At 38.8% G+C, this 14289-nt stretch overlaps 1 protein-coding gene across 1 annotated transcript; it reads left to right on the top strand.

The window, feature by feature from the left end:
• Positions 1–10197: 10197 nt before the first annotated feature.
• LOC135477125 (phospholipase A2-like) lies at positions 10198–13713 on the top strand. The gene is made up of 5 exons (XM_064757279.1): positions 10198–10321; positions 11543–11724; positions 12167–12326; positions 12982–13131; positions 13632–13713. Exons 2-5 carry the CDS (start codon positions 11556–11558, stop codon positions 13711–13713), a joined length of 561 nt encoding a protein of 186 aa, XP_064613349.1. The 5' UTR covers positions 10198–10321; positions 11543–11555.
• The last annotated feature ends 576 nt before the right edge of the window (positions 13714–14289 follow it).

Here is a 14289-nt window from a genome sequence, read left to right as displayed (position 1 = left end):
TATTTGATTAGTATTTTACGCTGTACTAAAGAATATTTCACTTATACGATGGCGGCCAGCATTATGGTGAGATGAAGCCGACCAGAGCCTATGGGAAACCCACGACCTTCCGCAGGTTTCTGAAAGACCTTCACACGGAAGGAAACCAGCATGAGCTGGACTTGAACTTACAGTGACCGCATAAGTGGGAGGCTCCTGGAGCATTGCGCCGTGCTGGCATGCTAACCTTCTCGGCCACGGGGGCCCCATGCATCTGTCTAAAGTGTCTGCTATGTAACCCACAAAATACAGTTGCATCTCATTAAAAGTAAATCGTATTTTTATTAAATATTAATAGATCGTAAATTATAGTAGCATGCAGTTTTACGGCTTCCATGCCAGCGGTCTGTACACTCGCTGATTTCAGCGTCTGATTCAGAGCATGACAATGCAACTGTAGGCCTAATTAGGCAGCGCAGCGTCGTTACCAACGATCAAAGTATCGGTATATTATACGGCAAACGGCCGTATATCTACTGCCTGTTTAAGGGAATTTGCATTGAGCTGGTGAGAGCATATCTCTCCCATCCACCGTTACATAGCAAGGGCTATTTAATTAACAATATCACTCCAACCATTACTAACTCAAAGCTCGCAATGTTAAATAAAAACTGTGCAGCTTTCTAGAAACCTGGATTCATTCTGGTTTACTTGAGTACGCTCTAATGCATGCATAAAGCATGTTCGAGAGAAATCAACCATTTAACTGATACTGAACTGTCGTGCGTTCTGAACTTATATATTACAAGAGTTGTAACGTTTTCGACTGAAACTGAGGCAGTATGTAGATATTTCCTGTTACCGTGGCATTTGTTTTTTTTTTTGTTTTTTTTTTTTGTTTTCTTTTTTTTTTTCTGGCATTGAAGGCTTCATGATCGTCACCACGAATTGAAGTTTTCAGGTGTTGCCTGACTTGATCACATCATTTTTCACCATTTTCGTCTCGTTTTTGATAGCCGTAGTCTTCAGCGAATCTTTTCGCTCCACCAACTTTGTTTTATTAAAGACTTTTATACTGTTTTAACAATGTCAGATCATGTTTTCCGCGGCTTTCTCTGATTCCATTTTGATTCCCATGCCACTGATCTGCACGCGCTTGGCAAAATTATGAATGTATCTTCATAAAAAAAACCAAACTTGTTTAAATATTACTTCTGTCATAAAATATGTGTTTACTTTTATTAGCTAACACCAGTAATTTAGTGACCACAACATTGTGCCTAATGTTGACCACCTCGATATTTCATTACACATTCTTAATTAAGTAGGAAAACAAAATTTCATTTTTCAAGTTTGTGTGTCTGAAAAGAATCATTCGGACACTGGTGTAGGCCTAAGAATGGCAACTGAATCTCAAATGCTGATCGTGGAAACATTAACGTGTGAAAAGCGGCCTACTTCACCCAGCTTTAAAGCTAGTTAAAACATTTTGCCGCGTTAATCCAAACTACTGTCATGATATTTTCACACGTGTATAGACGTATAGGCCTATGCCAACTACAGCGTAGCATAGTCGATAACATGAGGGACAGCTCGATAGAGCGACTTCAGTTACTATACACAGGATGGGTAGCCCAAAGTAAGCTACAATGTGTTGTGTCCGCGGGTTGGAGGAACCAAGATTATCGCCTTTTTTGTTTTACTCTCTCTCTTTCTCTCTCTTCTTCTTCAGGAGAATGTAAAATAAAGGGAGGTAACTTGGCTCGCGTCGACGACGAGAACGCGTGTAAACGCATCAGAGGAGAGCTGTTTGGAATTCCACCTGCTCGAGAAAGTGAACCGTGTGTTTGGATTCAGGGTCGTTTATATCAAACAAATTGGATTTGGACTGACGACACAGGTATGTTCCGAATTTCAAGTATTTCAATCAACGTCACAAGTTATTCACTGCTAAACTGGTGTGTCAGGATATTTCATTAAACGCCTGTTCTGACACTCTGCTTCGTAACCGCGTCTAATTCAACTTAACCTCGCACTATACAGTCCGTTTACATTTGTCGTGTTGAATTAGATCGCCACGGTGGATCATGTTGGCCTATGAACAGTTGCAATCAAAGCGAAACTGAGACAAACTGCTTTATTTGTTTTATTTGTTTGATTGGTGTTTATCGCCGTACTCAATAATATTTCACTTATATAACGGCGGTCAGATTTATGGTGAGAGGAAACCAGGGAGAGACCGGGGAAAACCCACGACCATCCGCAAGTTGCTGCAAAACCTTCCCACATACGGCCGGAGAGGAAGCCAGCATGAGCTGGACTTGAACTCAGAGACCGCATTGGTGAGAGGCGCCCGGGTCATTGCGCCCTGCTGGAGTGTTAACCACCTACTTTGATTATCGACAATTTACAAACTACCATGCATGGTTACGTGCACACGATTTGGATACTTCTTTCCCGCATTCGCCTATAACATTTCTTACGTCTGTCCATCATCATTGAAAACTGTTGACAGGTTATTTCTCTGTACTAATCCGTTCCAATGTACTTTATATAAACCTACTTTCGTAGTCCTTGGGTGGTTTGTGTTTAACGGCGATATGGGAAATAACCTTGCTACATGTACGTCCGTTTTGGTTGACGGCTTGTATACGAATGTCTGTTTTGACCCTTAATTTACTAGAAGTACATAGACATTACATTATATCGATCGCTACAATATATGTTACTAAGGCAAGTTGATTATTTGTTCAGTATCTAGTACTTTACATATAGGCTTACTTATTAGAAGAATACCCTTACGTCAGGTTTACTGGACGATAAAATCTTGCATACTATGAAGAAAATCAAAAACTCAAGAATGAGTGCAACACTGAAGTACCTTGCCTCAGGATCACGAAGCTGTGTTTGGATTAAATCAGATTTTGTCTTAATTTCTCATTTTTGTTTTTGTTTTCAAAGTCTGAGGCAAATCTTAGTATCAAAGAAAAAGTATGGTTCCGGTATCACAAAGAGATCTTAGACTTCAATCATTAAATTTTGTAGTCTCTTTTGCATTATTCTAGCTGAAATTTATTATACAATGGTACATTTTTTACATACTGATATTGGTCTTACAATATTATATATTGTGATATAATTGAAGTATACGTGACATGTTAATAATTTGTCCTCTTCGAAACTGTGGTTCAAACTCGCCAAATTTAAAAAAATTGAAGATTTCTACGCTCTTATTGTTGGTCGGGAGAGCGTGAAAAAAAGACACATGGCCATTTGAGGTGTTATATCAGTGCGCATGCCCAGAACATGATTAAGTTCTGCCCTGGTTTTTTCCTAACTTGTCGACTTGAAACTATATGCTCGATTTATTCAGGGCCAGTTAGTCAAAAATGTATTAGTTTAATTAGTTTTGAATAAAGCTAAGATTAAGATTTAAACCTAGCCTAACTTTTAGTACATATTGGCACAACGAGCTCCAGTTTGGCGTCACAAATATATATAAAAAAAATACAGAATGGAAAGTAAAACCAGCGCAGCGACTACAGCGTGAGAGTTGGCATGAGTTCACACGTAATCGACGAAATCGACCTCTTGTCAGCCTACCGCTGTTTTATTTCAGGTATTCATGTAAATGCCTAAAAAGTAATAACATAAAATTTATGATACTTGCTGAATATGTTGTGACAGCGGATGCTCATAATACTTAACACTTGTAGATACGTGAATCTGTCCTGCAGAAAATTCAAACAAGCGTACTCGAAGCGTCAGCTTTAGGCAGAAGGTGACTCTTTATTTAACAGTTAAGAAAGGCGAGTGTAAGGAAAATTAAGCCTTATAGTATATTTTTTAATTTTTATAAACTAGATGTGCACATCAGTAATCAAAAATCATACTCAGGCTGCTCATATTTTATTACAATCGATGGCTGCAATCAAAAAGTAAAAAGATGAGGAGGAAATTAAACGGTAGGACAATTTCTCACATTTGTCTGATGTAGCGGTTTTATTCCTTTTCTTTTCTTTTTTATCATTTAGAGGCACCACTAAAATTCTTGGGTATTTGGAAAATATTCATTCCCGTTCAAACAATGAGAGTGGATATTTCCGGGTATTTTGGTAGTGCCAAATGCTTCGCTTATCATTTGAATTTACTTTGCTGGATGAACGCTGTGAAAAAACCTGTTTTTTTTTTATCTGTCAGTATGGTAAGAATTTCGTTTACACATGTCAATATACCTATGCATTTATTTCATCTCCAGTAATATAAATAAAACACAAAATAATATATATTCTTCACATTCAACAGAGCCTAATTTATATGAGAGAATAAAAAAATTAAAAGTTGTCCATGGTTAACTTCCCTTTCACAAATTGATGTTGTACTATATTTAACATTTTTTAACGACTGCATCCCTTAACAATACACCACAAGCCTAAAAATCAGTGGCATAAAACAAATGCAGCAAATAAATAAATATAATACTTTGTGTTCAAAATTCTCATCGAAAATAACATATTGCAAATAGCTTGAGATGTCTACATGCATTTGTTATTCTGTTTATTGCTAAGATGTATTGTCCTCGACAACGGAACGAATGGACATCACATATCAGCAGCTGGACATGGAAACAACTGGAAAACCGAACATGGAAACAACTGGAAAATCGAACATGGAAACAACTGGAAAACGGAGCATGAAAACAACTGGAAACCGAACATGGAAACAACTGGAAAACCGAACGTGGAAACAATTGGATATCCGATCATGCAAACAACTGGAAAACCGGACATGTAAACAACTGGAAAACCAAACATGGAAACAACTGGAAAACTGAACATGGAAAGAACTGGAAAACCAAATAAAGAAACGAACAAGCAGCTGGACGGAATAACCACACCAAGAAAACCACGAGGCATGCTGTGTTGTCTCACTCCTGCAATGCCCAGTGTTATCCGGTTTTCATTTTCCCAATGTCCAGTGTCAGTGGTTTGTTCATTCCGCCAGTGCCCCATCTTAGCGGGTTTTTTTATCCCTCCGAAGCTCAGTGTTAGCGGGTTTATCATGTTCCCAAAACCCAATGGTTTATCATTCGTCTAATGGTCAGTGTACGCGGTTTTTCATTCGTCCAATAATCAGTGTTAGCGGTTTTTCATTCGTCCAATGGTCAGTGTACGCGGTTTTTTATTCGCCGAATGGTCAGTGTACGCGGTTTTTCATTCGTCCAATGGTCAGTGTTTGCGGTGTTTCATCCCTCCAATGGTCAGTGTGAACGGTTTTTCATTCATCCAGTGGTCAGTGTTAGCGGTTTTTCATTCCTTCAAAATGGTCAGTGTGAACGGTTTTTCATTCGTCCAATGGTCTGTGTTAGCGGTTTTTCATTTGTCCAATGGTCAGTGTTAGCGGTTTTTCATTCGTCCAATGCTGAGTTTAAGCGGTGTGTCATTCCTCCTATGCCCAGTTAAAGCAGTTTTTCATTCCTCCAATGCCCAGCGTTAGCGGATTTTCATTCCTCTCATGGTCCATGTAGGTGATTTTGGATTCCTCCAATGCCCAATTGTAGCAGTTTTCATCATTTCTCAAACGATCAGTGCTAGCGGTTTAGCATTTCTCCAATGCCCACCGTTAGCAGTTTTTTAATCCGCCAATGCCATTTTGAGCGTTTTTGTATTAATCCTATGCCGAGTGTTAGCGAATGTAACTCTTCTTATGACCATTGTAAGCGGGGTTTTTTTTCACTTCGCTAATATCCGGTGTTTGCGGTTTTGCATTCCTCTAATGGTCAATGTTAGCGTTTTTCATTCCTCCAAGACCCAGTGTTAACAGTTTTTCATTCCTGCCTTAGTCAGTGTGAACAGCTTTTCATTCCTCCAATGATCAATGTGAGCGGTTTTTATTCCTCTAATGCCAAGTGTTAAAGGTTTTCCATTCCTCTAATGCCAAGTGTTAAAGGTTTTCCATTCCTCTAATGCCAAGTGTTAGCGGTTTTCCATTTCTCTAATTCCCAGTGCTAGCAGTTTTCCATTCCTCAAATGCTCTGTGTTAGCGGTTTTCCACTTGTCTAATGCTCTGTGTTAGCAATGTTCCATTCCTCTAATGCTCTGTGTTAGCTGTTTTCCATTTATCTAATGCTCTTTTTTAGCAGATTTCTATTCCTCTACTGCCCAGTGCTAGCGGTTTTTCATTCCTCAAATGCTCTGTGTTAGCGGTTTTCCTTTCCTCTAATGTTCTATGTTAGCGGTTTTCCTTTTCTCTAATGCTCTGTGTTCGCGGTTTTCCATTCCTCTAATGCTCTGTGTTAGCGGTTTTCCATTCATCTAATTCCCAGTGCTAGCAGTTTTCCATTCCTCGAATGCTCTGTGTGAGCGGTTTTCCTTTTCTCTAATGCTCTGTGTTAGCGGTTTTCCATTCCTCTAATGCCCAGTGCTAGCCATTTTTCATTGCTCTAATTCCCAGTGCAAGCGGTTTTCCATTCACCTTATACCCAGTGCAAGCGGTTTTCTATTGATCTAATGCTCTGTGTTAGCGGTTTTCCATTCCTCTAATGCACTGTGTTAGCAATTTTCCATTCCTCTAATGCTCAGGGCTAGCGATTTTCCATTCATCTAAGGCTATGTGTTAGCGAGTTTTCATACCCACAATGCCCACTGTTAGCGGATTGTCATGCCTCCAATGTCTAGTGTTTGCTGGTTTTGAATGCCTTCACCATCCACGGTTAGCGGTTTTTCTTTCCGCCAATGCCTGGTGCGGGCGATTTTTCATTCCCTCAGTGCTTAGTCTGAGCGGTTTTTCATTCCCCAAATGCCCAGTGTTAGTTGTCTAGCATCCAGTGTCAGCGGTAATGCATACTCTCAATGTCCATTTATTTATTTGGTTAACTTTATTGGGTTGTTATCGATAAGAGAATAATAGGCAATGAATAACTTGAGTTATTCCGTAAGTGGGGTGGAAACAGACCTAAACAGGCACAGTCATTGTTTTCTGACGTACTTAGTAACTGGACAGGTTTTAATCAGGATTCTTTCTAGGCCATGGGATGCGCCATGTTAAAGCAGCCGGACGAACGATGTCGCGTCACTCGCACCTCACGGTCATATGGCTAAAAGGCTAAGCCAGGGTTCAGCTGACGATACCGGAAATACATGCGTCCGCAGGTTATAGAAGCAACTTGCTCCTAGTTGGTTTAAACTGATAACATGGCGACGCCTTCGATTGTCTCAATTTTGCTTACTTTGAACTGGGATATGGCGATTGTGGTACATCACAAAACACAAAGGTAAGCTTTTTAGACTTTCTGTGGGTTACTTTATTTGTGTGTATATACATTTGGTGTGGTGTTGTCTTTTCCTTTAACAAGGCATTAACTGAGTATGAGATTTTGGGTCCCTAAGATTGGAACTTACTGCAATCCCTCCCAAAAATTCGTAAATTGACATCTTGGTTTTATCTGTCAATTAATTACAGCAGATCCAGGAGGTCAAAGTCTTGAATCTTGCTCTCGCTGGTTCTTTTACATGATTTCCTGAGCTCGGTCTCCTTTGCTTACAAACCTTGGAGCAGTCACAGAGACAAACAATGTCTCATTCAAATATTTAAATGTAGCTCATTCAAATCTCTAATTCTGCTTTTCTCAAGATGGGCTTATGTTTTGTCTTTCCACAGTTAAAGCTGAGCCGACCAACATACAAATGAAAAAATGTAGTCTTTGTTTTTAACTTTAAAGTGAACATAAAGGCAGCCCCTCAGCTGAATTAATCAATAAATTAGTACTCCAGAAATGTTTTTAAAATATTTAAAAAATTTTACACAACTTATCAACAAAACAAATAGCAAACAATCGCCAGCACTTAGCCGTTCATTTGATAACGCCATTTTGCCATGTTATAGCTGTCTAGAGTGACATAAAACATAGGAACTCTCTCGTACCATTGGTATTAAACAATGTGACAATGAGAAAATACAAAAACGCCTGATACCCAAACACAGAGTATCAGCTCTGTTCCGTGTTTAAAGAGTCAATGTTTATTTAGTTCAGAGCTCGGCCAGGGCGATCTTCATGGACACAAGCATGGTGTTTTATCGGCCCTGCTCGTCCTCGTCCTGCATGGATGTAAGCATTTGGCCAAGCTGGTTGTACCGACTTAGGGAATTTACTGATCATAGTAGGACCTTACGATTGATAACAGACTCTTTAATTTTGGGGTAATAAATCTGACTTTGCTAAGGAAAAATAATGCAAAGTCACAATACTTTTCTTCAAGCAATGACTCTCCCGAGGCGGTTTTCTTGCCAGCTCTCCCTGACAAGTTACTGCAGTATCCTGTCCAACATGTACGCATTGTGACACGGGCAGCTGTTCTCAGTTCCCTGCTCATACATGTGTGGTCCCAAATGCATCAGTTTAACACTCAAATTAACCGCAAAATCCAATTTATTGCATCGATATCTGTCTATCCACTATAAGAAACCAAACTGACAATCGAGAGCTGACAGTGTTTTTGACGTGACAGACAATTATCACATGACGCTTTCAGCGCTAGTGATTGGCCAAGTACATCATGGCTATGTCCCCAGTGCTGAACTTCATCTTCTCTCAAAACTGTATGGAATTTTTGATATATTTTTATGTGATAACTCTGTCCTGTATCATTTTCATGTATATATAGTAGCAGACTTAATGTTCACTTTAAAGACGTTAAGCGCAGTGAGTATGTTCATGTGTCAATACCCTGTCAGTTACAGTATCACTGGTGTGTTTGTCGCTTTTGACATTTGTCTCGTCTTTTATTGGCACATGCTACACACAATCTCGGCTTTAAACGTGAAATGTCATTGTAATACTATATGCATGCAAAGCAAACTACATGTATATTATGAAATCGACAAAAGTGGAAATTACGAAGTGTGACTTCCATTGAGAATTTTGAAATGATTTATGATTTATACATCAGTGGAATCCCAGTATTTCCTTAAGTGATAAAAATGATATCTTCACTAGTTAGATATGACTTTTGTTATTATATTTTGTTATTAGGCCTACACTGCTGGAGACCTTGATCCATGACCCACAGTTAACCTTGCCGAAACTGCTTTTGTACATGCCGTCTGCTACATTCATTGTGTCACTTCAGGCAGTCTTCATTGACCGCATCAGAAGGCCGTGCACTTCCGCGCAATATATATAGTTCGCCAAAAAAAAAGAGGTAGAAATTCTTCATGTGCTTAATCTACCTAAATAACTTTATAGCATTAGCATTAATCACCTTTGTAAAATGTATAATTACTTACAGACAGCGTTTAAAACTGTAAAACGGGTTTGTGAGCGCGGACATAAACGAAATTGCAGCGCGTATGAATAGAATCAGAAGTACGACGAAGATGGCACATTGCTTATTTTTTCGACGGATGCAACAGATAAACTGATACGCATTTATTTACATGTAGAGAAAATGTCAGGATATAAATAATAAATAGTATATTTCACAGTAAAGGTTGAATACCATAAATATTGTTCTCGTGAATAGTAGAAATGATAACCCACTCAACGCTTCGCGTCTCGTTATTATTTCCACCTCCCACTCGAACAATATTTAAGGTATTTAACCTTCACTGTGCAATGTCCTCTATTTATTCACACAGTTATTCACACTGTGCAATATCCTCTATTTATTCACACAGTTATCAGACGATACTTTAGAATCATACCCTGGGTAAGGACATTGCTCATATCCAAGCCTTGTAACTTACATTGTAGTTTTCATGGTTTCGTTTCTGTAATTATCTTCATAGCCATATTAACCAAACAGTCAAATTTGAAAACGTCACGAATTGAATACTACAAATGTTGTGTCTAATCCTTATTTTTTTAAATCATTTCTTGTGGTAATAACCGTTGATCAAAACTTTTGACAAAAGAGATATTGTGGGTGAGTCATGTGGCTTGTTCTGAGTGAGTAAGTGCTTGGGGTTTAACATCGTGCTCAACAATTTTTCAGTCATATGACGACGCAGGCCTGTTCTGAATGCAATATTAATATCATGCACCCGGTTTATGACCCCGAGACCCTGAGTAGTATGAGACGAAATGTGTGCTGACCCGTGCAGTGACGTCACTGGCCTATTTCTCATCATTGACCGCGGTCTACCAAATGTCCCCCATGACCTTTACCGCGGCACAAAGCTGCCGCTGTGTTCCGCGTAGACATTTGCCTCTCCAAGCAACAAAGAGCGGTAACATTTTGAAGAATTCTGGACAGCGCAATGAAATGCTTGATAGAATGGGGTATAATTAACGCAGAGATCCGAATCAGGGACGCTCAGCGAGCCGCGGCAGTAGATCACAAGTGTAACTTTTTATGGGCTAAACTTTAAAGCATTCAGTTATCAAGTCAACGACACAGTTGTAATTTTCAAAGAGCCCTATTATACTGCCTTGACTTTGTTGTATGTGCTTCACATCTCGACAAGGCAAAACATGTAAATATGCCCACTGAAATAAATTAGCAATAATCCATACTATAATGAAATGTTTTGCAACGTAAATAAACTTTCAAATATAGTCATCAAGATGAGAATGGTAATATTACGATGAGTTACGTGTACCATGTACAACCTTTGGAAATTTGGCAGAATACAAAACTGTAACGCGTCCTGGATTTAATGTAACTCATTGCCAAGGTTTTATTCTTCAACAACGTGGTGTAGTTCTACTTGTGGGTCACTGATACTAATCTCTGGCGTGTAGAGCTCATTTTGTCTCCTCTGTATTTAGTAATTTATTTTTAGATGATGTTGAAAATTTGTTTCCGGCATATCAGCAAATAATTTTTATTGAGGACTATCTACTGATTAACTGTTTATTTTGTTCAGAAATTCGATGTACTTTTTATTGAACACAAATCACGAAAATTGCTGGAATCATATGTACTTTCCATACACAAAATCGCGAGATCGAACGTCTTCAGTTTGTGTTAGTCATGGTTAAGGTCTGAGACAGTATTTATTTATTTATTTAATTGGTGTTTTACGCCGTAATATTTTGCTTGTACGACGGTGAAAACATTATCGTTTGAGGAAATCTGGCAGAAAGGGGTGAAAACTATTGACCATCCGCAGGTTTCGGGAGACCCTTCCTCGTAAGACAGAAGGCCAACATGAGCTCGACTTGAATTCACATCATATTGTTTATTTGTATATTTGTTTGTTTATTTCTATTGTGTTTAAGGCTGTACTCAAAAATGTAGTACAGATGTGACGGGGGATACCTTTAATGTACTTTTCTTTGAGGTGTTTTGCTTCCAGGGAGTGAACAAGGGTAGGGCATACAGGGACGCGCATGGCAAAATCTTCGCAGCATGAGACAATGAGACAATGTATATGGGTGGGGTATAAAAGCTAAAAGAGAGGGAAGGGGTGTCAAAGAAAATATTTGCCTTTCAATACTCCTACATGGGAAAATTCTTCACTGCGGAGTGCAAGGTAACTGCGCATGCGCACTTGTCAGTGCGTGGGAAGTAACTACCTATAAAGCCTAAGAGATGTGTCAAAATAATCACTTGTATCGCAGGTTGGGGAACAGAATGAGACTCGCTTTATTTTTCCTCGCTGTGGCCGTTCTACAATGTCTGCCGTCTGAGGGCACACGCATTAAACGTGGATTTAGCTGGAATCCGACCACATGGAACTTAAACCCTTCCAAATGGATTAAAAAGTTCGGCAATTCGTTCAAATACACCACGATTTACCCTGGTAAGCTGCACTTTACTCACCTAGATAGTAGACCTTTACTCGAGAAAACAACAATATTATAACGGCTATGCAATTGGTACCGAGATGACAAAGCTGTAAATTTATGATTATTTATTTCTTTAAATCCTCATTATTGGACCTCGGGAGTTTAAAAGGGCTAAGGCGTGTTATGTTTAAACGATGTTTAAATGTCTTACAGTTTAAATTTGTACGGCCCTGTATGAACTAGGCAACACTGATGTTCTAAAGTTTTACTCGAGTCAAAAATGATTTCTTTGAAATCAGCCTCAGGATTGTTGGAGCAAAAATTGATGCCGGGTATATAAATTTATGGATTTACTCCCTATGCTGTAGGTTTTCACACTGAGCACAATACAGTCAAGACCAAATTCAAGTAAACTGTCACAGGAAGTCCATAAATACACTTTTTTGTTCATAACAGGGACAAAATGGTGTGGCAAGGGAAACTTGGCTAAAAACAACAATGACTTGGGCTCTCTGAAGAAACCAGACCGGTGTTGCCGCGCTCACGATCTGTGCTCTACCAAAATCAAAGCTGGCAAGACAAAATATGGCATCAAAAACAAGTCAGCGATTACATGGTAAGCCATCTGCTCTGTTAATATACAACCTTGTAGTTATTTTACGTCCTAGATCCCCTAACATCCTCCCCTCATCTTCAATGCCTAGCCCCTCCACGTCGCTCCACAGTACCGTAATTGTTCAATATTTTTGCATGTCTTTAAACAGTTCTAACCAAGGAATGTTTTCAGATCTACCTGATAAAAATTGGGTTATTTAATTTTTACATCTGTTTAAAAGTATCTCAGATATTCACACCTCATTACACGTCTGATGATAAACTGCGACTTTGATTTAAGAACCGGATAAACTTAACACAAGGTAACAATTGAATTGATTGATTAACTGATTGACTTATCGAGTGACTTATTGATCGTTGCTTAAAGCCAGTACATTGTTACATCCATAAAACTGTGCAATAAAAGCTGCTTGAGCTGTTTTAAAATGCTAATACATCTTAGGCTGCCCGGTTTCATCCCATCATAATGCTGACCGCCGTCGTATAAGTGAAATGTTTTTCTGAAACACCAATCAAATAAATAAATATATAAATATAACTTAAGTATTTGTCCCTTCGGTAGCAAAATTTGTACCAAAGCTTTCTTCTTGAAAATAACCCCATTTTACGTCTTGCGCAATTTGGGAGAATAACTAACACGATCTGATGCCTTTCAGGTCTCATTGTGACTGCGACAAAGCGTTCCACAAGTGCTTGAAATCGGCAAACACCAAAGACTCTGATGTTATTGGAGTCAGCTATTTCGACATTCTGAACAACAAGTGTATTTATCAGGGCTACCCCGTCAAGTGCAAGAAGAAGTTGTTGTAAGTATCTGAAAACAGCACATACATTAAAATAGCACCGTGGAGCTAGAGATCGTAATCTATACACTGTAAATTCGATTCTCATACCAATATATATGATGCATTTTAACATACTAGTGACCCCATATCATGCTTAGAATTCGAGTTCGTATAACGTATTAGCAGCAATTAACTTTCTTAAAATAACACAATTAAGTTGCACCTGATTAATTTACCGTTAAAATTAAAAAGGAAGACATTTATTGGGGAACTTTTCCCGAATAATGTAGTAATTCAGGTCCAAGCTATGTAGTAAATTGCTCGTTGTTGCTTTGCTATGGAGATTTATTGACAAACTTGTAGCGTGGTGTACTCTTTCATTACAAGAGAATATTGATCAATCCAGCTTGAACCCGAGCCGTCATTGCCCGGGAAAGTGTACCGTGGCATCATGTCATGTTAATACACCTAAGTGCATGCCGACTTAAACCTTGACCCATGGATGTATGTTTATGTTTCAGTGGCCTGTATAAAAAATGCAAAACGGACAAGTCAAAACCGAAAGTATGGATGACAAAAACTGTCGGGAGTTATTTGTTTTAATTTGTAAATTGATTTATTTTGAATAAAACGCAGCGGGCTGTCGATATCCTGCTGCAGCATGTGAGTTCAAGAGATTTTCTTTATACAAAGTCGTCACTATATATGGCTGCAATATTGCAGTAATCATTGTTTGCATTAGGGCAGGGGCTTAATTCCAGATAAATCAGGGTAACAATTGGATTGGTTGACTGATTGGTTGACTTATTGATCGTTGCTTAAAGCCATCCGCTCAACAAAATATTATAATCTTAGTTATTTCAGAAGAGGGATGAAAACAGACTTTAAGTGTCACAACCATTTCGTTTCCACGTGTTTAATAGCTCTGTAAATCAATTTTTAATCTGGAATTCTTACTGGACCATGGGATACGATAGCGGAAACAGGTGCGTTTTTGGATTACACAAAAAATTCGTGTCTGGTTGGATAAAACATGGCGGCGGTTTCGAATTTCCCAGTGTGCACGATTTTCCTTACTTTGAATTGCTATATCAATAGCATGGTTATGAAACATCACAGAAAAACGGTTATGCTTCTTTATGCTTAAAGGGCTAGTGTACAGATTTAGCTACTGACCCA

Source organism: Liolophura sinensis, chromosome 10, assembly GCF_032854445.1.
Source record: "Liolophura sinensis isolate JHLJ2023 chromosome 10, CUHK_Ljap_v2, whole genome shotgun sequence".
Taxonomy (NCBI): domain Eukaryota; kingdom Metazoa; phylum Mollusca; class Polyplacophora; order Chitonida; family Chitonidae; genus Liolophura; species Liolophura sinensis.
The sequence above is the reverse complement of the archived record's forward strand: the minus strand, read 5'-3'. Positions and strand labels throughout refer to the sequence as shown.

Excerpts from the sequence above, each read along its gene's own strand:
- LOC135477125 (XM_064757279.1), top strand. The coding sequence starts at position 11,556 with ATGAGACTCGCTTTATTTTTCCTCGCTGTGGCCGTTCTACAATGTCTG. Across the intron at positions 11,725-12,166 it reads ATACACCACGATTTACCCTG|GGACAAAATGGTGTGGCAAG; the intron begins GTAAGCTGCACT and ends TGTTCATAACAG. Across the intron at positions 13,132-13,631 it reads AAGTGCAAGAAGAAGTTGTT|TGGCCTGTATAAAAAATGCA; the intron begins GTAAGTATCTGA and ends TTTATGTTTCAG.